Source organism: Amblyraja radiata, chromosome 10 (genome assembly GCF_010909765.2).
Source record: "Amblyraja radiata isolate CabotCenter1 chromosome 10, sAmbRad1.1.pri, whole genome shotgun sequence".
Taxonomy (NCBI): domain Eukaryota; kingdom Metazoa; phylum Chordata; class Chondrichthyes; order Rajiformes; family Rajidae; genus Amblyraja; species Amblyraja radiata.
Genome location: NC_045965.1, coordinates 34,558,999 through 34,583,619, shown reverse-complemented (window position 1 = coordinate 34,583,619; position 24,621 = coordinate 34,558,999). Strand labels below are relative to the sequence as shown.

At 43.0% G+C, this 24,621-nt stretch overlaps 1 protein-coding gene across 1 annotated transcript in view; it reads right to left on the bottom strand.

Moving 5' to 3' along the window:
* The window catches only part of LOC116977778 (cytochrome P450 2J2), a 37,207-nt gene extending 12,883 nt beyond the window's left edge, over positions 1–24,324 (bottom strand). The window contains exons 1-7 of the mRNA XM_033028526.1: positions 23,898–24,324; positions 19,648–19,810; positions 12,386–12,535; positions 9,252–9,412; positions 7,396–7,572; positions 4,151–4,286; positions 1,449–1,633 (exon numbers count right to left, since the gene is read on the bottom strand). Of these exons, the coding sequence (XP_032884417.1) occupies positions 1,449–1,633; positions 4,151–4,286; positions 7,396–7,572; positions 9,252–9,412; positions 12,386–12,535; positions 19,648–19,810; positions 23,898–24,101 (1,176 nt within the window). The 5' untranslated portion in view covers positions 24,102–24,324. The remainder of the gene's footprint in view (positions 1–1,448; positions 1,634–4,150; positions 4,287–7,395; positions 7,573–9,251; positions 9,413–12,385; positions 12,536–19,647; positions 19,811–23,897) is intronic.
* Positions 24,325–24,621: the final 297 nt, after the last annotated feature.

Sequence of the window (24,621 nt, the reverse complement as noted above, 5' to 3'; positions counted from 1 at the left end):
TGCATGGAATGGAGGGATATGGATCACGTGCAGTCAGAAGAGATTTGTTTAACTTGGTATTATATTTGGCACAGACATTGTGGGCTGAAGGGCCTGTTTCTGTGCTGTTCCATGTGTTATGCTCATTAAAAACCAACACACAACTGAACGCAGAGGACTAAGGAGCCATCTTAACATGGTACTTGGGTTTCATCATAACGCCCACAGGCTGCTTTGATGAATTGTGCAAGCCAATGACCCAATGTCTGACTTGCTCAGGATGCTGACCAGTGAGCACCCATCTATACTATTCCCATCTCTCAGCACTTGACCCATAATCTTTTATGCCTAGGTGCTTCACATGCTCACCCAGTTACATCTTAAATGCTGTCAGCCACTCTGCCTTCACCATTCTCTCCAGCTATGTATCCTAGGTACTCACATGTGAGAAAGATTCCCGCAGATCCCCTCTAAATTATTTACCCCTTATCAAATATTTCTGAACTCTAGTTGATATGGGGAAGAGTTTCCTGCAGTCGACCTTATCTATACCCTTCATAACAAGATCCATCAATCAAGGCCCTTCTTAACCTTCCCTGCTCCAGGGAAAACAGACCTCACCTCTCCAATCTCTTCATTACTGGAAAGCATCTTGGTGAATCTCTTAAACACCCTCTCCAGCACCATCCCATCCTTCCTATGGTGTGGTCACCAAAACCACATGCTGTACTCCACCCGAGGTCTGACCAATGATTTTTAAAGTTGGTGCATAACCTCTCTGCTAATGCGAGGGGTTGATGTAGCTGCCAGGATAAGGGTGGATGTTACTAACCAGTGGTTTAATGCAGGGAAATGAAGCATTTCTGCTTGCTCTAGGGTAAGTTGAAGTGATGTTTCTTCTGCTGGAGAGCTGGATGAGGTTGTTATACCTTGGACTATGCAAGCTCTGGCTGTTTACAGAGATGTAACAATGTTTAGATGGAGGCCATAGTCATTGATTGCAGCCGTCACTATCACCCAACAACACGTAACCGTCCTGTGCCCTTCTCCATCTGAGTTTGTCACTGTGCACCTATTTTATAATCTTAATGAGATGCAGTAATTTGTTTTTCTCATCATGGTATCAAGGTATAAAGACAAGCATTATAGACTGTTGGAATGGGCAAGGCTTCATGCCGGAAAAAGACCCTTCTATGTCAAACAGTAGGAAGTGAATGACTAATCCTCGGAATGGAAGCAGAAACAATAGAATTATTAATAAATATTGAGATTGGATCAATGGGAGACAGTAGAGGTTTGTTTAAATTGTTTTGAAAATCTCTGAAACTAAATAATTTTTGGCAAAAAACACCAATACCCACACCACCCACCCCTCATGGACAACTTTATCAAGATCATTTCATCTTATTTCTATTGTATTCTGCATTAGTTCAATCCAATTTCAAGTCCAGAATCTCTCTTCAAATTACCTTTGGTATAAAGTACTTTCCCACAGTTGTATCACGAGTAGTTTCTCTGGTGAGAGTGAATGGAGCTATGTTCCCTTTTCTCTGTATTTCATGAATAACTGCATTGGTATAAGGAAGAATGTTCCGATCATCCATCTTAGGTTCTTGTTGGCCAATTACACTTTCAATCTCATCATGGACCTTTTCTGCAAAGAAAAAGGCACAGAACTATCCAGTTAATCATCACTATGTTACCCTTCACTGCAATAATATTTCACTTTTACACATATGACTATGTCCCAGCCATTGCTTCTGTGGATGTGGAAAAAAAGAAAACAATATTTATAAAAAGGAGATATCAGAAAATGCTGGCAACACTCAGCCCTTTAGGTAGCATCAGTGGAACGAGAAACTATTAACATTTCAAGTTTGATATCTGACAGTCATAGGATCATAGTCACACAGAACAGAAACAGGCCCTTTGGCCCACTATGTTCACATTGATCATCAAGTCCTATCTATACTAATTCCATTCACCAGACTTTGGTCAGTAATCTACTCAGCCTTGGCAATTCAAGTGTTCATCCCAATGCTTCTTGGATATTGTGATAGTATTTGCCTGTATTACCTTCTTTGACAATGCACTCCAGATAATAACTACTCTCGATCCCCACTAAACCTCTTAAACTCATGTCCTCTGCTCTGACACTGGGGACTCAGGGGAAAAATGTCCTGTCTTCCTCATCTGTACTTCTAAGAATTTCTCTGAGATCCCAATCAGCCTCCTCTGCCCCAAGACATCATCTTAGTGAATCTCTCCTGCTTCCTCTTCAGTGCAATCAAGTCCATCCAATGTGTGGACTGGAAATGCACAAAATCACACAATAATCCAGCTTGAGAACTATACACAATATTCCAGCCATCCGAACCTGAAACTTTAACTTTTTCTCTATTCACAGATGCTGCCTGACCTGCTGAGTGTTGCTAGTATTTTCTGAGGGTTTTTTCCCACATTTCCAGCATCTCAAGTTTTTTTACTGTAAAAGGAAAAAATATATATCTGTGGTTATAGACAACTACAGATAATTTCCAATACAGAGCATGAACACAAGATGCCAAGTTTCATCTGAAACCCATATCCAGTTAGTATGGACGGTGGGCTGAATGGCCTGCTTCTATGCCCCATGATCATACCAAATCGTTCACGAAGAATGACTAGGGTTTAAATAACCTCACAAATTCTAAAGGCACTGACAGTAACATGACAAAATAAATATTTTTAATGTAAACATTATACATTCATCATTCACAGATTGTTAAAGCACAGAGAGAAAATAATACTTCTGCTGATTTTCCTATTAAAACTTTTGCTCACAATATAAACTCTAGCTCAAAAACAGTAAAAATAGATGTCTATCAAGAGGTACTGTCCTGCATCACACATTCATCAAACCTTTCCCAATGTAGAAACATTTGTCGGTCCTCTCCTGGTTATTTATGGTTTGGAGTTTGTGAAATCTTAACATAAGCTAATTGACTATTGAATCAAGTTACACATGGTGTTACTAATGTGACATTTTGGTCATAGGATGGATTTTATAAATACGCGATCATTCTTTCTCTTAATTGAATAGAAAACAAATATGAAAAACATGGACAATTGCAAAACAAGCAAATGAATGTTTCACATGTTGGGGATATTTAGGCCCTTGGTGGGAATGCAGAAATAAAAGGACAGGTGTTGGTTAGAGAGTAAGGTGCTGTGAGAAAAGAATGTGCTGTAGGAGAGAATGGAAATGAGGAGCGAACTAGGGTATCATGAGGTAAAGACACATTCATAATCTTGGAAGAGGTAAAAAAGATTATGGTAAAATGTTGCTGCAGATGATAGAAACACTGGAACATTTTGGGAGTTTAATGGGCAAGAAGCAGAAGTATATAAAATGGGATAGTTATTATTAGAGTGGAGGAGAAATCTTTATTGTAGAAAATGCAATTCATACTTTTGCATCAGCATGGAAGGTTATAACTGAACTTCGGCAACGGAGATGCAAAGGTTGAGGAAGGAGAAAAGTCACAGATGGACAATGTGAGAGCAAGAGAAATGTGAAGAGTAATAGCAAAATTGACAATGTTTTGCACTTTGTTATAACAACAGGAAACAAGGCTGGTACGGTCATCCATGTCAGAAAAGTGGCAAAGGAGGGAATTGAACAGGATTGGAACAAAGAAAGTTTATTGTATTCTACAAAAAGGCAGGTATATGCAGGGTCCATTCAACAGCTTTTATTAGTGATGATTAAGGATAAGGACTGGATTTGCTTCCATTCTGTGAGTAAAGTTCCAGTGAACCATAGGGGGATTGAAGGTTAGAGAAGTGGAGGGATTGGATGTCCATGGTGAAAATGAGACAGTTGGAATGAGTAAAATGGAAACTATAATTATTCTGTCCACTTGTTAGTATTCAAAAGTATCAAAAATTACAGTTCTTTCTCAATTAATTACACATTTATTTCCCTTTCGGTTTGATTTGCCAAAGTATATTTCTAAGCACCAACGCACTAGACATAGCTTAGTTCATGTGGTTTTCTGATACAAAATCGCTGAAAATCCTGTTCAACAGAAGTTATTGCACTGTTCACCAATTTAGAATCAGGGAAGAAGACGTCCAAGTACAATAGGCAAGATCCCAGAACTTCTCAAATTGCATCTGAGTTACTGACCTTGAATGTCTGGATACCCTGCCATGTACAGCAGTGCCCAGCGCAATGTGGTTGACGTTGTCTCAGATCCAGCAAAGAAAAGATCCAATGATGAATACAGAAGATTTTGGTCATGGAAGCTAGAGTTGGGAGTAGCCTTGACGAATAAGAAATATATTAAAGTGATAACAGATTTAAATAATACATAATGAGTTACAGCTTTATTAAAGGTCCATGATTTTATTTTCCTGTATATGAAACAACATCACCCACTGAGAGGGCAACACAAGGGATGTGATAGTGGGGTGGGTGGGATGGAGGGTACCCACCCATTACACACCTTTGGGAAGGCATTAGGTGATCCTAATGAGCCTGGTATTGTCTTTAGAAAACTTTATTACAAGGTAGCTACCAGGAGAGTCAGTTGCCCAATGACGAAATTGCACTAAAATACAGTACAGACCATTTTTTATAGGATTCATTATCCACAGTTAGTGTGAATAAATCAATATGCAAGATGAAATAAAATAAGTAACAGAATAATAGAACATGTAAGATTAAATAGAATATTTAATTTGTATGCATCATCATTATTGGGTTATATGATACATGTTTGCCATATTTAGCCATCTCGCCCATACATAGATTATTATGCACATGTTATATCATAAGATCATGTGGCAGGAGTACAATTAGGCTATTCGGCCCATCAAGTCTACTCAGCCATTCAATCATGGCTGATCGATCTCTCTCTGCTAACCCCATTCTCCTGCCTTCTCTCCATAACCTCTGATACCCGTCATGTAAAGAGCTGATGCCTTTCATTTCCTATATTATTTCAGGGCCTATCTCCTACAGTTAAGTGCATCCCTGCTTAAATAAGGAATATTGTGGGTATGACCTCACAATATCCGGTACAATTAATCAAGACTTCTTAATTCTTGTATTCCACCACCTTTGCTACTGTCTGAAATTCTAAATATCTTCCTAGTTACTTGCTAACTTCTTGTGTTTCATACATGAAGACAGGCAGATCTATAATCCTCTTTTACTCCCTTATACTCCATCTGTCAATTGTTCCCCCATTTGCTAACTGGGGGAACATGCATATGTCTTTGCATGCGTTTCTCACCATGTCCCTGATAGTCTGATTTGGGTTGCACAGTAGTAATGTTGCTGCCTGACTGCGCCAGAAACGTAGGTTTAATTCTATCTGCGCAATAGGGTGCTGTCTACGCCGAGTTTGTTCGTTCTCCCTGTGACCATGGGATTTCCCCAGGTGTCCTGGTTTTCTACCACACTCCAAAGTTTGTAGGTTATTTTGGCTCGGTAAAATTGTAAATTGTGTCTAGTGTGTAGGATAGTGTTAGTGTACAAGGTGTTTGCTGGTTGGCGTGGACTCGGTGGGCCGAAGGGCTTGCTTTCGTGCCGTTTCTCTATAAAGTCTAAAGTCAGTGACATTTATAAACTATTCAATGACAATTTTTTGCTTTTCCAAAAACAACAATAATAATTAATGCAACATCTTAAAATACTAACAATTAGAAACATTTCAAATTAAATTATGTACAATAATTGAAGCCTTTGACTGCATTTATCTTTCTGCATTGGAATGAATGGGATTTTCCAATGTGCTTCATGACGCACTCTTTAACCAAGGGGTCGGCAACCTATGGCCCCCGGTGCAGTGGCCATTTGGCCTGTTTTGCATGTCATTGATGATGGCATGTGCCTTTAAATTTTAGACTGCCTGTTATATTGTGGGTGAGATGTGTTTTTGGCCCTGTTTGGAGCTAAGATGCTTGCGCAGAAGTTTAGTTTTAGTGCAGTTTGGAGCCACCATGGAGAAGGATAACCCTTACATCATGCGAGGTCTAAAGGAGATCATGCGAGCCTTAAAGGAGATCATGCGAAGTGTTACGGAGACACAGGGAGGTTTCTAATGTTTAAAATAATAAGCTGGAGTTCGATGAAGATTGCAGTAAAGTCGGGAGAAGTTTGGATGTATCTTACTGTTTTCTATCAACAATAAAGCATTTATTCATCAAAAGACTGTGTTTTTAAGCCATATTTGTGAAGAAGCTCTGAAGGTCTCGGTGAGCCAGCTCGCATGCGTATCGAAGATATTCCCCTTATCCATGCTCATCCAAAAGGCGGTTAGAGAGTTAATTTCTCGAACGATTTGAAAATCTGCCGCTACACCCGGGCCCGTAAACCGAAATCATCCGGCCCGCAGGCCGCGGTGACAGAAGGACGCAGACAGGCCTGCGCTGGCGGCCACAATTGTGGAGCCGCCGTATGGCGAGCAGCGGCGAGCAGCACCGAGCACCGAGCTCTGGCTGTACCGCATCCCATGCAAAGCTGCCGGCACGGCCGCGCACCTTCTGTGTCTGAGCCCCACTGTCGGGATCGGGGTTGTCAATAGGCTGGGGGCGAGTGAGTACGAATGGCTTCCTCGAAGGGTCGGGATCCACGTGTACAGGTGATAGATATAGCACGCCATCTGCTCACAGACATCCGTCATGGCCCCTATGCAGAACAAGGTTGCCGATCCCTGCTTTAACCTTTGTCTTTGCACTATGGACGGCTTGATTGTATTCATATATTGTCTTTTCTTTGACTGAATAACATGCAAACAAAAGCTTTTCACTGAACCTCGGTACATGTGACAATAATAAACTAAACTAAACTGTATGCCAACTATTCCAGGGATAAAACTGAAGGGCCTGAAGCTCTCTTCAGCACGCCTGTGCTCCTCTGCTGATTGCAACAGCATATCCACTGGTGGAACGGGGAACTGACAAACAGACACTGGAACCCCATAAGGCAACACAGTGGCCTAGGGGTAGAGCTACTGCCTTACAGCACCAGAGACCCGGGTTCGATCCAGACTACAGGTGCTTGCCTGTACCAAATTTGTACATTCTCCCCGTGACCTGCGTGTGTTTCTGTGAGATCTTCGGTTTCCTCCCGCACTTCAAAGGCATATAGGTTTGTAGGTTAATTGGCTTGGTTATAAATGTAAAATTGTCCCTAGTGTGTTTTGGGTAGTGTTAATGTGCGGGGAATCGCTGGTCAGTGCGGACTCGGTGGGCCAAAGGGCCTGTTTCCATGCTGTATCTCTAAACTAAACTAAACTCCAGCTTGCCTCGGGAGACTGCTGCTGTTGAGCACAGGCAGAAGTCCGAGAGAAGCCAAGCCAAGAACCGCAAACTCCAGCAAAACAAAACCCATGCATGTCAATTTAAGTTTACTTAAGGCCTCACCTTCTCAATTTGTGACAAGTAGCAGTCAATGAAATCCCTTGGTTCTGCTGGGTTCCAGCTCTCTCGGTGCTGCTGGATTTTCTCCTGTATATAGTCCTCCAACTTTTTCCAAATAACAAATAAATGATTATGTGGGCCTGGAAGATGTTTCACCACATTTGGTGATGCATTGTATAGCTGTAGAAAGGAAGACAGAATAAAAAGAATTGGAAGCATCTTATTTCACATGATGCTCCAAATGTGGCCTAATCAAAGTTTTATAAAACTGCAATATGTCCTTCTGACTCTTACACTCCTTTTAGCATTCCTAGAAAATGGAGCGCTAAATGATAAAGCACTATATGGGGTGATAACACAGCATGCATAGAGATGCGATCCTAATATGTTATTTTTAACTCAATTATTTCAAAATACCCCTTTGAATAATGACACAAAGAGGGCTTGAAAGAGATGGAACGGGGGCTTTTGGTCTGTTGCAAATTACATTATTTTATGAGGCTTGTAAAGTGTTAAGCGTTTCTAAAATGCTGTTTGAGTTACAAGTGAGCCTGGTGAGCCTGGTGAGCAAGATTTCCTACAGTTAAAATGAGTTGGCCGGGAGGTAGCTACTGACACCAGTAATAGCCTCAGCTCCCAGGGTTCAATACTTTTTCCCCATAAGAGATTTTATGCTGAATCCTATTTTGTCTTTGCAATTGAATAGAATAAGGCTCCAAAGTGAAAGAGCACCATAGCAAAGCACTGCAATGTTGGTTAGTGAGGTATACCTGTATCTCATTAAATTAATGAGTTTGAAATTTACGGACAACATCTGCTATCAGAGATGATAAGAGATTATCTTATCATCACCTTATGATACGAGATTTTTATCAAATGTCTTCTGAAAGTTCACATGAATAACATTCATAGGCATCCCCTTGTCTTTTCTGAAAGTCATCTTCCAGAGTCTGTGGGTTCCCTGGTTCATTGGCTTCTTCTCAACCAATGCCTACTGTAGTGGAAGGTAGGGGAAGGCTACCAGGGATGCTTTACCTCTGCAGTGCCTGGCGACCACTAACAAAGATGTTGATGATCATTGATGGAGCTACAACTCTCTTGTTTAAACAATTGGGAATCTTCTTTATGGCAGCAAGTCACAAAGCACTTACTGTAGGAAAGCCCAAAGAACGAGCAGCTGTGTGATCATTAGCCTTCAGCACCTGCATATTTAAATCCAATGATAAATCCTTGCTTAATCTTCAGGCGCAGAGAATATCCTTGTATTATTTGCTGGTTCTGTAAATAAATTGTCTTTTAGGGAGAAACAATTTATCAAGGCTGAAACTGCAAGAACAGTTTAGCATGACTTGGGGGGGAACTTGCAAGTGATGGTTTTTCCATGTGTTACAGAACCTTCTTTCCAAGTGGTAGAGGTGGTACTAGCTTGGGAGGTACCGCAAGGCAGCTCTGATCACTTCACTGCACTGTACTGTACTGTGTAGATGGTGGACACTGAAGCCATAGTGCGCTAGTGGATAGAGACAATGTTTAAACTTACGCATGGGTGTAAGTGAAACATGATGATTTGTCCTACACAATGTCATGTTTGTTGAGTTTTGGTGCCTAACACACTTGAAGACAAATGAAGAGTAGTCCATCACATTCTGACTTGTACTCCTATTTACTAGCACAGTTACGTTTCTGTTCAATGTTGACCCCAGAAGATGGCAAAAAGATATCTGGTAAAGACATTCCATTGAGTGTCATGAGATGGTCATACTTTTGTTAACTGTCGGCATTTGCTGTAATTTAAATTGTTCCATTATCCCATTTTTATATTTACAAAGAGCATATATTATTCACAAATGTAACCATACCTGAATCCACATGCTCTCCAAAATCTCTCCGAATTTGTCAAGTAAAACATGGATTTCTTGTAAAGCATTGTCATCGTATTCATAACGATCTCCAAAAACAATTGAACAGATTATATTTGTGACTGATATATTCATCCTAATTTGAGGATTAAATGGTTGTCCTGAAAGCAAAACACTAAAAGTTAAAAGCTAACCCGAACAGCATATCCGTTGTATCATATGTGCAGATGTCCATCTACACTTAAACCATATTGTGTTCAAGGATAAATATAACTAAACTTGAATAGTTAGAATGAATATTACATCGCATTAACTTATTCACATCTTCAAATACTGTAAGAAACAGATTGGTTCTGCATGTTCTAAAAACAGACAAGCTTGAGGATATTGGTTGATTAAAAAATATATATATGTTGCTGAAAGTGTAAATAAAATGATCTAATTATCATTAACATACTCTGCATGGATACGTAATTTTTAGCCAATGTCGAATTCCGACCCTACTCTCGGCTCAGAGAAGTTGGTTACCTTTACAGAACCTCTAGATTTCTGTTTTCATGATGCAGTTCAGGACAGAATATGCTGCCAATAAATCTTTGCTTCTGAGATTACTGACCTTCAGAATGTCACACAAATGGAAGATGATCCCATTGATCAAGTTTTCCCCTGACGATTTTTTTCCACAAGAAACTGAATTCTTTGAGATTGTCAATGGTTCAGACTTCATTTAAACAGCCACTAGATGGCAGCAACTTTCACTCAGTGAGCATAAAACCACACACTTTCAGATTACTGTAAAAATGCAACTTTTCAATTGCTTAATACAATCCATCTTACTATAGTGATCTGTTGTGGTTTTTCCTGATTAATACTAGCAAGATCACCTCATGTGTTCTTCTCTATTTGCACGTCATGTTCCTGTTCAATAAGGAGAACTCTGATTCTCAGGTCCCCATACCCCCGATTCGCAAACCCGTCTCCGTCAACGGGTTGATGGTGGAGAGAGTCAAAAACGTTACGTTCCCGGGCGTGCATATCTCTAAAGGTAAGACATGGACCCAGCACAATGATGCAATTATAAAACAAACCTATTAAGGCCTCTACTTCCTTCGAAGATTGAGGTGATTTAGTATCTCAATGAATACCATCTTGAACCTCTACAGGTGTACGATAGTGAGCTTATTGACTGGTTGCATCATGGCCTGGTTTGTAAAGTCCAATGCCCAGGAATGAAGATGACAAAATGTGGTGACACTGCCCAGTACATCACGGATACTGACCTCCCCACCATCAAAGTGCACCATCCCAAAAAGGCAGCCAGCATCATCAAGGACCCTCACCACCCTGATCTCACTCTCATTTCACTTCTGCCATCAAGACGAAGGTACAGGAGTCTGAAAACTAACATCCAGATTCAGGAACAGCTTTTTCCCAACCATCACGCTATTGAAAACTAGGAACACCAACTAAATTCCAAAGTACAAACAGTCCTGGTTGCACTAGAGACATGGGTTTTGTTTTGTTTTGTTTTTTTTGAAAATATATTATTTTATGAATTGAACAATTTTTGTTTGTTTAGTATATAATTTATTAGTACTGTGGTTACAAACTTGATGTCGTGTTGCTACAAGTAAACCCCTGTCCCACTTTCACAACCTAATTCATGACCTCTGCCGAGTTTGCCCTTGACTCATACTCGCAGCATGGCCGCCAGGAATTCGTGGGAGGTCGTAGCAGGTCGTGATGCTAGTCGTAGATACTCGTGGCTTCAGGTAGGTCGTACCGTTTTTTCTAGCCTGATAAAAAATGTCCACGAGTAAAAAAAAGGGTGGCATGGAAAAAATCGATACTTTTTACTCGTAGGTAGGTCGTGATGCTAGTCGTGGGTAGTCGTAGGTAGTCGTAGGTGGTCGGAGGCAGTCAAAGGTAATAGCTCCAGGGTAAAAAAAAGGTCAGTAGAGAAAAAAAAGGTTATTTAAACAGCAGAACGTGACCTCTGCCACTCCAAGGCATGTTCGTTCATAGCTGGAGAGTTTTTTTGGAGAGGAGACTTGTGATTTAGAGATGGCACCAAATAGGGGGTAGCGCACGGGGAGGGCACCACCCTAAAAAAAAACGCCCATGCAGGTGTTGCCCACCTAAGAGGAGGAGTGGCAGGAGGTGATGCCACAGGAGGCGATAGTGCAGGAGGAGGTAGCCCTGCATGAGATACCCCTGGAGGAGGAGACTAGGGTGCGAGTATATGTCCCCACCATCCTTCACTGCCTCATTTGAAGGCAGCCCTTTCGCCTGTGTCTGACACAGCATCAGAGGCAGATGCCCCATTGGTGGTAAGGGAGGGCTGAAAGGAAGGTTATGCCCTACACCTTCACCAGGCAGCAGGAGGGGGACCTTGAGGAATGGTTCCAGCAGAATGCTATCCTGTACGAAAAGTAAAATGAGGGGTACAGGGACAGGGACAAGAATGGCATGCTTGCCATCCACTGCCCCACATGTGTGCTAAAAGTTCCATTTTTTGTCAAAGCCCAGCGCCACTCTCTTCCAGTCATCTGGTGTACTGGGACGGTCCATCACGTCATCTCCATTCACCCATTGAGACCTCTTCTTGTGCTTCCTCTTCACCCTTGCTCTTCCCCTTCTGCGTTTCTTAAAAGGCTGCTGAAGCAAAAGGGCTACTGCAAACAGCAGTAAAACGTACATGGTCGAATCCAATCTGCAACATAGTCGAAGGAGATCTTCTTCATAGTCTTAGCAGGCCGTAGGCATAGTCGTGGAAGGTCGTAGGAGGTCGTAGGTTACCGTGACCTTGATTTTATTAGGTCGTTTAAGGTCGTCAGAGGTCACAAATTAGGTCGTGAAAGTGGGACAGGTGCTTAAGAATTCAATTTTTATCATTTTGGGATATTTGCCAATAAAACAAACTTGACTCTTGCTCAACACTCTGAAGGTTGTTAGTTTGTTTCAACCATGCTCCAGACCCGTGCCTTCTGTGTCATTTACTCTTGTAATTACAATGTTTATCTGACAACATGCATCCTCCAGAGCTGCAGCCAAATTTGTTACATGGTTATTCATCACTACCAAAATTCAGCCCAAAGACATCACACCTGACACAAAATGTAAAATAAACTTACCCTTCTCTTTCATGAATTCATCATGTAGACATTTACACTCCTCCAGAATTTTTGCTTCTAAAGATTTTTGCCCAAAACCAAAACTTCTTAATGTTGTTAGTGCAAACTTGCGTTGTTCTCTCCATGGTTCTCCGTAGGAGAATTGTATACCTGTGTTGGAGAAATACACGTAGCATTTGTAATCACACTTTCTGAATCACATCACAGTACTTTCCAATTATAAAGCAGTCTTCTGTGATTCATCATATACCTTAAAATTAATATTTCCAAGTGGTCTCTATAGGTTTGAATTGAGAGACAAGATAATTCTTTGTAAGGAAATTAAAGTGAACTGTGAACTTTCCCAGCAAACTAATACAGGTGCACAACCTTTTATCCGAAGATCCAAATAACGAAAACCTCCGAATAGCGGACATTTTTTCGGTCCTTGAAGAAAGGTCCTTGAAAACGTTCACCGAGGGCGGCCCGCAGAGGTGACAGTGGAACCTCCGGTCGGTCCTCGAAGAAAGGGGAACTAAATCCCCATTCATAAAAGAGAAGGTGAGGGTATATTGCGCGGGAGGGTTAATAATTGACAATATGCTGCTGCCTGCCTGCTGAGTTAAAATGTTCCCACGGTAGACTCACGATACACAGTGTATCGTGAGTCTTGCGTGGGAACTTTTTAACTCAGCGGGCAGGCAGCAGCAGATTGTCGCTCCCTTCAGTTTCACCCCACCTACACCCTCTGCTTCCCGGCCATGTGTGTGACCCCTTCCCTCCCCTCTCCAGCTCCTCGCCCATTGCACCGGCGCGGGGGCTTTGCACTGTCTTCACGTCGGCGATGCCAGCAGGTCAGTGCCAGTCACCGGAGACGTCAGGACCAATGGGACACCGACCCCCAGGCCCACTGCAAGCACGGAGATCCCAGAGACCCACAGCCTGCAGCAGCGCAGCCCCGTTCCAACTCCAGAGGAAAACTGCAAACTGGCCGGAGATGTCAGGACCACCAGAAGCCGTTCCCCGATGGGCCGCTACGGCGACAAGTGGCAGTTCGCCCACAGCCCGAGCTGTGCCCCCTCATCGGGACACCGACCCCCAGGCCCACTGCAAGCACGGAGATCCCAGATCAGCAACTCCAGCCCAGCCCCAACTCCAGAAGAACACGCTCCCCGTATGGGCAGAAGCTGATGGTGTGCAAGGGACGTCTTGTTCTTGGGGTCGCGCAGCTCGGGCTGTGGGCGAACTGCCACTTGTCGCCGTAGCGGCCCATCGGGGAGCGGATTCCTCTGGAGTTGGAGGGGGAGGGGGGTATTGTGCTGTTTGATCGCCCCCTACTATCCCAGGGACAGGGAGACAGGACATTCACCGAGGGCGGCCCGCAGAGGTGACAGCGGAACCTCCGGTCGGTCCTCGAAGAAAGGGGAACTAAATCCCCATTCATAAAAGAGAAGGTGAGGGTACATTGCGCGGGAGAGTAGGAATCCCAAGACAAAGTTGAGTGAGTGTTCACCGAGGGTGGCCCGCAGAGGTGACAGCGGAACCTCCGGTCGGTCCTGGAAGAAAGGGGAACAAAATCCCCTTCATAAAAGAGAAGTGGAGGGTATATTGCCCGGGAAACCGGACATTTTTTCTAGGATGTCGTCTGCACACCAAAGCTCACCAAAGCTCACGTTTGGCGCCAAACGCACGTCGCCTCTGCTGCACACGGATATAAGAGTGTGAAAATGTCGCCTTAGGCCGCCTAAAGGGCATGTACGACTCAGAGAAAGGAATTTGGCTTGCCTCTGTCTTAACTGTTGATCCTCTTATTTTCAAAAAGTGAGCACTTGTAGAATTGGGTCCAATATTTGATTTCATTGTCATTTTCCTGTACTAAACTCATATTCCTTGATTCTCTTTATTCAAAAATATATTGATCTCTGTCTTGAATAGACACGATGACTGAACCTCCGCAGCTTCTTGAATGGGAAACTGCAAAGATTCGCTACCCTGTGAGTGTAGAAATCTATTGTTCTGAATCTGAATGTCTTAACACTTGCATTGAGAATGTGATCCTTTCTATTATGCAGCCCAGGAAGATAAATATTTTTCCTGTTTCCCCATTCATTATATGAATCCCCATGAACATTTTCTATGTATCACTCAACTCTCATTGTTCAAACCTGTAGAGACTCTAGACCAGTGGTTCCCAACCTTTTTTTGGCCATGCCCCACCTAATCACCTCTAAAATCCTGATGCCCCCCCCTCCCCCCCCCCCCCTGTGGTGATATATAATTATTAATTAAAAAAATTATTTACTCAAAATAACATCTGAAACATAAACTACATATGTTTACCTGATGGAAAATCCAAAAAAATAAAAATCGAAAATGTGGACCCAGACCTCCTCAGTCGCGCTCAATTGCCCCCCTTAAAAATCAAATTGCCCCCCTGTGGGGCATACGCCCCACGTTGGGAACCACTGCTCTAGACCCACTGTGTTTAATCTCTCCTCATGTGTCACTTCTGACATTGAGTTTAGTTTAGAGATACAGTGTAGAAATAGGCCCTTTAACTCACTGAGTCTGCACCAACGAATGATCACCCATACACTAGTTCAACCATACACACTATAGACAGTTTACAGAAGCCAATTAATCTACAAACCTACACGTCTTTAGAATGCGGGAAGAAACCGGATCACCCGGAGAAGTCCACACTGTCACAGCAAGAACATACAATCTCCATACTGACAGCACCTGTAGTCAGGATCAAATCTGGGTTTCTTGGTTTGTAAAGGGCCTGTCCCACTTAGGAGACCTCCACCGCGACCTTTGGGGACCTTAAGCGACTTTAAAAAATCAAGGTCGCAGTGACCTACGATCTCCTACGACCTTCCATGTCTATGTGTACGACCTCCTACGACTATGTTGAAAACCTCCCTTGACTATGAAGAACACCTCCTTCGACTATGTTGAAGACTGGCTTCGACCATGTACGTTTTACTTGAGGATGGTCTCTGGCAAATCATTCTGAACCATGCAAGCAAGGAAGGAACTAGTTTGGAGGATGTTAGTAAAAATGCAACTATTGCTGTTTGCAGTAGCCCTTTTGCTACAGCACCCTTTTAAGAAAAGCAGAAGGGGAAGAGCAAGGGTGAAGAAGAAGAACTAGAAGAGGTCTCAACGTGTGAATGGAGATGATGTGATGTACTGTCCCAGTACACCAGATGACTGGGAGAGAGTGGCGCTGGGCTTTGACAAAAGATGGAACTTTAGGCACACATGTGGGGCAGTGGATGGCAAGCATGCCATTCTTGTCCCTGTCCCTGTACCCCTCATTTTCCTTTTCGTACAGGATAGCATTCTGCTGGAACCATTCCTCAAGGTCCCCCTCCTGCTGCCTGGTGAAGGTTTAGGGCATAACCTTCCTTCAGACCTTGCTCACCATCAATGGGGCATCTGCCTCTGATGCTGTGTCAGACACAGGAGAAAGGGCTGCTTTGCTGCCTTCAAATGAGGCAGTGAAGGATGGGGTGGTGGTGGGGACATATACTCGCACCCTGGTCTCCTCCTCCAGGGGTCTCTCATGCAGGGCTACCTCTTCCTGCACTATCACCTCCTGTGGCATCACCTCCTGCCACTCCTCCTCCTGGTGGGCAACACCTGCATGGCAGGGTTTTTTAGGGTTGGGCCCTCCCCCTGCACTGCTGCCTTTTTGGTGCCATCTCTAAAACACAAGTCTCCTCTCCAAAAAACTCTCCAGCTATGAATGAACATGCCCTGGAGTAACAGAGGTGACATGCTACTGTTTAAATTACCTTTTTTTTCAACTGACCTTTTTTTCACCCCGGAGTTATTACTTTCGACTACCTACGACTAGCAACACGACCTTCTACGACCGACCTTGACTAGACCTACGTCTAAAAACCTAATTTTAGTCGCGGTCAATTTTTAACATCTTGAAAATACGCCGCGACCTAGCTGAAGCCTCGACTACACGGAGATCTCTTTTGACCATGAAGGAGAGTGATGAAAACCTCCTACGACCTTGTGGCGACCTTCCCACGACTATAGGTCGCAGGCAAGGTCGCAGGCAAGGTCGCCAGAGGTCGCAGTGGAGGTCGCCCAAGTGGGACAGGGGCTTAAGGCAGCAACTCTATGACTGTGCTGTGCCTCTACTGCTGCTCACTAGCCCAGCCCTGGAATCAATCTGATGAACCTTCATTGCATTCCTTTATCATAAGTATATCCTTTTTAAGGTAATGAAACCAGAGCTGTACACAAGACTCCAGGTGCTAATCTTTCATTGGGATGCAGTTTCTCAGGATTTATCTGCTTTCAGTCCCATTTATCTCTTGTTATCTCTTTGCTACGTTTCCACCATCTGCAACACATACATGAACAAAATGTACTGTCGCAATAAAACACATTTTACTTGACATTTGCCAAACCCACACCCTATGCTTTCCCTGACAAAAGTAGAAGGGTGTGTGAACATCAAAATATGTCCGTCTCTTCCCATTCACACAAGATAATGACGGAAACAGATGGTAATCATAATGTCACCAGGTCAATATCTTTGAAACCCATCTCACTCTGAGAGTACATTTACCACACACACTGTAGTGGCCAGGTAGGCAGCACACTACTGCCTTCCCAACAACCATGAAAACTGACCTTGCCAGCAGGTGAATGGATAAAACTTCATGTGATGTTTATTCTGCATAATGTGTTCTAATACTGGATTTTTTAATTAATTCTGGTGAGATGTCTCATTTCAAGTATTTCATTATTCTACACAGGCAAAAAGAGAGAAAAAAAAACTTTGCAGCTTTACACCACATTTGCAGCCAATTTTAATAACTATTGTGCTGGCACCAACGGGAAAAATCAATGGATTTCTGCACTTGACTGTAGAAGAGATATAAATCCAACTCTCCTTAGCAGAAAAAGGTGGATCATCTTCAAGAAAATTATATGAACTATGAACATTACAACTATGCATTCTGATATTAACAATTCCAACAAAATTAATGATAGGTAACATTGTTTCAATAATATTCAAATCATATCACCACCTCTTGATAATGCAGGAATCTTGTGTTCTATAGTGTTGATGGGTGTCTTTGGATCAATGGTTCTAGTTGTTCTCTGAAGTGAAATGCATTGTGCATCTCACATTTACATATATACATGTGGATGTGGAGAGGATGTCTCCGTTAGTGGGAGAGGCTAGGTCCAGAGTCCATAGCCTCAGAATAAAAGGATGTACCTTTAGGAAGGAGATGAGAAGAAGTTTCTTTAGTCAGAGAGTGGTGAATCTGTGGAATTCATTGATACAGAAGGCTGTGGAAGCCAAGTCAATGGATATTTTGAAAGCTGAGATTGATAGACTCTTCATTAGTATGGGTGTCAGGAGTTATGGGGAGAAGGCAGGAGAATGAGTTTGAGAGGAAAAGATAGATCAGCCAGGATGAATGGCACAGTAGAATTGATGGGCCGAATGACCTAATTCTACTCCTATCACAGGAATTTATGAACATAGATAAGAGAAAAGAGATTTTATTCTCTGTCACGCCAATGCATTTTATAGGGACTACAAATATTCACGTGCTGAGCACAATCTGAGATGCCAGAGGAATCATCTGCAGGTTATAAACAACACATTGCGAAAGTAGATACAGCACATTAATTTCCATCTAATATGAAGTTGTTCCATTGCAGTAAAAAACAGAATATGTGGGAAACATAGAGCACTGTGGAAAGAGAAATGAGATTAACATTTCAGCTCGAAGACCTAACAAGCAGAACAAGGAAGTATTAGAAGTTGAACATGTGTTGGGTTGCAGAGATGGTTGAGAGAACAAAGGGTTAAAACAAAGAGATTGTGCTTCATTCGGTCTCTCAGTTTCCACCCTATCAAGAGCATTCCTTTTGTTCTCTCCACCCCTCCCACTTACAGTATGCGTCTCAAAACATGTTCAACTTCCAACATTTCTTGGTTCTGATTAAAGGTCTTCAACAAGAATCATTGACTTTTATTACTTTTTCCACATATGCTGCCTCAACTGCTGTATATTTATTGCATTGTCTTCTTTTGTTTTCAGATTTCTAACATTAGTATTTGATTGACTTTGGAGTAATTCTCCTTTTGTGCAAATAGCAAAACAATACACATGGTGAAACTGAATAGCATTTTCAATTTCAATTTAACACACAGGCATTCTTTTCACTTCCTTACATCACCAAGGAAACCAATTCATGAATGTGCTTCGAGTGCTCTTTCACAATTGGAAGTATTTTTTTTGTTGACAACTGGAGTATTGTGTGCAGCTTTGGTCCCCTAATTTGAGGAAGGACATTCTTGCTATTGAGGGAGAACAGCATAGGTTTACAAGGTTAATTCCCAGGATGGCGGGAGTGTCATATGCTGAGAAAATGGGGCGGCTGGGCTTGTATACTCTGGAGTTTAGAAGGATGAGATGGAATCTTATTATTAAGGGTTTGGGCATGCTAGAGGCAGGAAACATGTTCCCGATGTTGGGGGAGTCCAGAACCAGGGGCCACAGTTTAAGAATAAGGGGTAAGCCATTTAGAACGGAGACGAGGAAATTATTTTTCTCACAGAGAGCTGTGAGTCTGTGGAATTCTCTGCCTCAGAGGGTGGTGGAGGCCGGTTCTCTGGATACATTCAAGAGAGAGCTAGATAGGGTTCTTAAAGATAGCAGTCAGGGGATATGGGGAGAAGGCAGGAACGGGGTATTGATTGGGGATGATCAGCTATGATCACATTGAATGGCGGTGTGCTGGTTCGAAGGGCCGAATGGCCTACTCCTGCACCTACTGTCTATTGTCTCGAGACGAATTGGGCTTTAGGAATCAATATGCAAAGAGTGCAGATTATTTCCTCTCTCCTTTGAGGCTATCTTGATATTTGGCCACTGTATTTCATTCTGTGAATTTTAATAAAGTGCTGATTGAATCTTGCAGCTCAACATCAAAAACTGCAAAATGACTCGTGCCGTAAACATATCAAGGCAGCCGAACATTATTTTAAAGACTGTACTGCACTTGGAGAGATTAACACTTATTCTTCCTTTCATGAATGACTTCACTTCCATCGTAACAAACCTGAGCACTGAGTTCTCCACGTGTATAAAGGTTATCATTCCACTTAGATGTGAAGAACCAGCCTGCAATGCAAATCACCCATCATGGCTAGCGTACTTCATTAAATAGAAATTCCTAACATTTGTTGACTGCTGAACCAAAATGAAGCAATTAACCAAATTACTTACCGTGGCCCTTGGTAACATGTTCAAAAATTGGAAATGCTGGAGGTCCGGCAAAGACATCGGTCTGATGAACGATTGCCTCTTTAAAAGCATTGAAACCATTTATGACAACCATATAGGAGCTTCCAACTCTCAGGCTAAAAATGTCTCCATACTTCTCTGCAAACTGCAAAAGATACAATCTCTCAATATTTGCCTTGTCTTAGCCATGATACCTATTGCATCTATTCATACCTACAACTTCTGTGTCACTGAGTGACTCAGTTCACTGGTCACAATATGTACAGAAGTTACTTTTTGTGTTTCTGATTCTGTTCTGATTCCACGTTAGCTTGGGCTACTGGAAACTCACTGCAAATTCACTCAAGTTGCCAAGTCAAAATTGCATTCTAGTCTCAAAGGTGTCTTCAGAATCCAACAACCTCATCCAACAAACCAAATTGGTTTTGGAGTATTTTCAAGGTAGGCACATAACCTGGACAATTATAACTACCCGCCCATCATTGGACATGTGGGTACATGTTAATCATGGTAGATTCAGACATCATATTTATTTGTTCATTGGTTTTTCATTGACACAGCCAACGTTTATTGCCTATCTCCAATTCCCCCTAAGCAACATGGCCACTGAGAGTTATAATGTTGACATGTAATGTCTTCGTAATCTCTCTCTTCTCGATGGAAAATCCTGCTACCAGCATTGTGAATCTGCACTTAACATTTTCTGAGGCCAATACATTCTTCTTGAATCTCTGTCCATATATAAATATATGTGCTTAAAATGAGAACTGTGGGGGACAAAATAAGCATGCATGTCCATATGAGGATTTCTAAATTGCTAGGGTGTAAGTAAGTTTATTGGCCAAGTATTCACATACAAGCAATTTGCCATGGTGCTCTGCCCACAAGTAACAACATGACATACAGTGACAGTTACGAATGACTCAGAAAACGCTAAACATTAATAATAATAAAACATTAATGATAAAACACTATTGATCAAGCATGTGAACCAACAAAATACCAGATCAAAGGGTGGCTACTGATTTTTGGCTGTTGAGTAGAGCAACTACTCGTGGATAAAAACTGTTTTTATGTCTGGCTGCGGCAGCTTTGACAGTCCAGAGTCGCCTTCCAGAGGGAAGTGATTGAAAGAGTTTGTGGCCAGGGTGAGAGGGGTCAGAGATGATCTTGCCCGCTCGCTTCCTGGCCCTTGCAGAGTACAGTTCATCAATGGAGGGAAGGTTGCAGGCAATAACCTTCTCTGCTGATCGGATGATTCGCTGCAGCCTCCAGGTGTCGTGCTTGGTGCTGAGCCAAACCAGACCATGATGGAGAAGGTGAGAACAGACTCTACGATGGCCGTGTAGAATTGGACCATCATTGCCTGTGGCAGACTGTGTTTCCTCAGTAGCCGTAGGAAGTACATCCTCTGTTGTGCCTTTTTGACTGTGGAGTCGATGGTAGCCCCCCACTTAAGGTCCTTGGAGATGATGGTTCCCACAAACTTAAAAGACTCCACAGATGTGACTGTGGTGTTGTTGATGGTCAGTCGGGAGAGGGGAGGGGGAGCTCTCCTAAAGTCCACAATCAATTCCACTGTCTTAAGTGCATTAAGCTCCAGGTTGTTGCAATGGCACCAGGATGGCAGCTGTGACACTTCCTGTCTGTAGGCAGATTCCTCTCCATCCTGGATCAGTCCAATCGGGGTTGTGTCATCCGCAAAGTTGAGAAGCTAGACAGAGGTGTCTGTGGAGGTGCAGTCGTTGGTGTAGAGAGAGTAGAGGAGAGAGTTCGCAGCCTTGCGGTGCTCCTATGCTGAGCGTTTGTTGGTCCAAGATGTGCTTTCCCAGCCTCGCATGCTGCTTCCTGTCTGTCAGGAAGCTGGTGATCCACCGACAGAGGGGTTCAGGCACAGTCAACTCGGAAAGTTTGGAGTGTAGTAGCTCTGGCACAATGGTGTTGAATGCAGAGCTAACATCAACAAACAGGATCCTCGCATAGGATCCCCTGGCCGTCCAGGTGCTGTAGGATGAAGTGCAGGCCCTGGTTGACTGCATCATCCACAGATCTATTGGCCCGATATGTAAACTGCAGAGGGTCCAGCAGGGAGTTTGTGATATTTGTCAGCTTGGCCAGCACAAGCCTTTCGAGTGACTTCATGACTACAGAGGTCAGTGCGACAGGCCTGTAGTCATAAAGACAAGTAATCCTTGCCTTTTTGGGTACAGGGACAATAGTGGAGACTAGAAGCAGGCAGGGACAGTACATATTTGCAGGGACTGGTTAAAAATGTCTGTATAGACCGGTGCCAGCTGTTTGGCACAGAGTTTAAGAGTAGAGGGGGAAATATTGTCAGGTGCTGGAGATTTCCAGCTCTTTTGTCTTCTGAAAAGCCTCTCCACCTCCTCTATTTTTATTGTTGATATTGGATAAGTAATGTTGAGCAGCACAGAGGGTGTCGGTGATTGGGTGTGAAGTGGTGATTGGAGCGTGGTGGGTGTAGAAGGGCCCAGTCTTTGCAGACTGAGGCCAGGCTGTGAGTGGGCGTGAAGTGTTGATTGGGGTGGGAAATGGTCTAGTCCGTTCATACTGGAGTCTTGCCTTAAGTAGGTGTGAAGTGGTGAATGGGAAGGAGAGGATGCAGGGTTCATTCTTTGTAGACTGGGGTCTGGCTGTGTTGGTTGTGGAGGGGGGAGGGGGTACCAGGGTTACGTTTTTGATTTTCAAACCTGCAGTAAAATTCATTCAGGTCGTTGGACAGCTGACAATTGTCCAAAGAGCGGGGGGCTTTCCTCTTGTAGCTGGTAATTTCTTGCAAGCGCTTCCAAACTGAAGAAGAGTCACTAGCTGAGAACTTGCTCCTCAACTTCTCAGAGTACCTTTCCTTAGCAGCTCTGATTCCTCTTCTCAGCTTGTACTTGGCCTGCCTGTAGATGTCTGCATCCCCGCTCCTGTAGGCCTCATCTTTAGACCGTCGGAGCTGTCTGAGTTCTGCAGTGAACCAGGGCTTGTTGTTGTTGAACCATGTCCGGGTCTTAGTTGGAATGCAACTGTCCTTGCAAAAGCTGACATATCATGATACAGTGTCTGTATACTCATCGAGGCTTGTGGTTGCTTCCCTGAACATATTCCAATCCATGCAGTCAAAGCAGGATTGTAGGTTCTCAATGTCCTCGCTTGTCCACCTTTTCATTGTTCTGACCACAGGCTTAGCAGCTTTTAGTTTCTGCCTGTAGGTCAGAATACGGTGAACTAGACAATGATTAGGGAAATAAAAGGGATCTGTGTCTAAAGGTCATGCCATATCTCCAGATTCATTTTGTCCCCCACCATGCTCATTTACTCATTACAAAACATATTCTATTTGGCCACGTAAGATGATCAGCAATGTCTAAAAACACATATTATAATAATAATAATAATGGATGGGATTTATATAGCGCCTTTCTAATACTCAAGGCGCTTTACATCGCATTATTCATTCACTCCTCAGTCACACTCGGTGGTGGCAAGCTACTTCTGTAGCCACAGCTGCCCTGGGGCAAACTGACGGAAGCGTGGCTGCCAATCTGCGCCTACGGCCCCTCCGACCACCACCAATCACTCACACACATTCACACACAGGCAAAGGTGGGTGAAGTGTCTTGCCCAAGGACACAACGACAGTATGCACTCCAAGCGGGATTCGAACTGGCTACCTTCCGGTTGCCAGCCGAACACTTAGCCCATTGGTCCATCTGTCGTCCAACATCTGTCAACACCACACTATTATATCCTCAAAAGTATGGATTGATCCCGAAATTTAATGGATCACTGTTTAAGCTCAAACAATGAGAAAAACTCACATTTCTAAATTAGAGAATGCCACATGGATATACAAGGAACTGCAGATATTGGAATCTTGAGCAAAACACAAAGTGCTGGAGGAACCCAATGAGTTAGGCAGCAACGGGGTGGGAATGGAAAGTTTTGGGTTAGGCTCCTTCAGTCTGAGGAAGGTCCTGACTCAAAACATCGCCTCCATTCTCTTCATAGTTACTGCCTGACCTCCTCAGTTCCTGCAGCACTTTGTGTTTTGCTATAAAATGCCATATTTGTTATTAGTTATAATGAATTACCCAAGAATCTAATAAATTCTACTCTTCCGAATTACATTTTTCACAAGATCAAATAGTACATTCTTTACAAGTGTTGATAGACCCATAACAATTTACTTATTTATTTTCGTACAACTATACAGTGCATTTTACCTTGCCGAACTGGATATGAGGTTCCTTTAGGTTCAGCTGCAACAGGTTGCCGACAAATGGCAGACGAAAGGGACCAGGTGGAAAGTTCTTGGGAACACGAGTACGGAGAGCATCAAACACCAACAAGAAAACAAACAAAAATACCACAAGAGTCCATATCTCACTGGACAACAGATTAAAAAAGGAAAAACCCAGTAATTCCATTTTAGACTAACACTACTGCACGTTCCCTCCAGCAGATGGAAAAGCTTTATCAAAAAACAGCCACCAAACTTCCTTGATCACTAAACATGAAACTATCCTATAGCACACAGAGTCTCAGCAATACAACACCGTTGTAATTTCCAAAAGCCTGCAACGACTGTGATAGGACCCAGACCTGCCTCCAGAGCTGTTTCTACAGATAATTACACTCTGATAAACTGCCAGAATTGAAAACGAGGGCAAACTTGTTTTCCTTTGAGATTGCCCAATCAGCAAACCGGTTTTGACTTGGCAGAAACTAATAGCAAGAATAATGGATTGCAGCTGGAACTCTGCCAGGTTACAAGGTTTACTGTATTATAAAAAATACTAGTCCCTGAAATCATAGTGTAATCCACACAGGAATTAATTGGATTTTAATCCCTTATTCTTAAACTGTGGCCCCTGTTCTGGACTCCCCCAACAGCAGGAACATGTTTCCTGCCTCTAGCATGTCCAACCCCTTAATAATCTTATATGT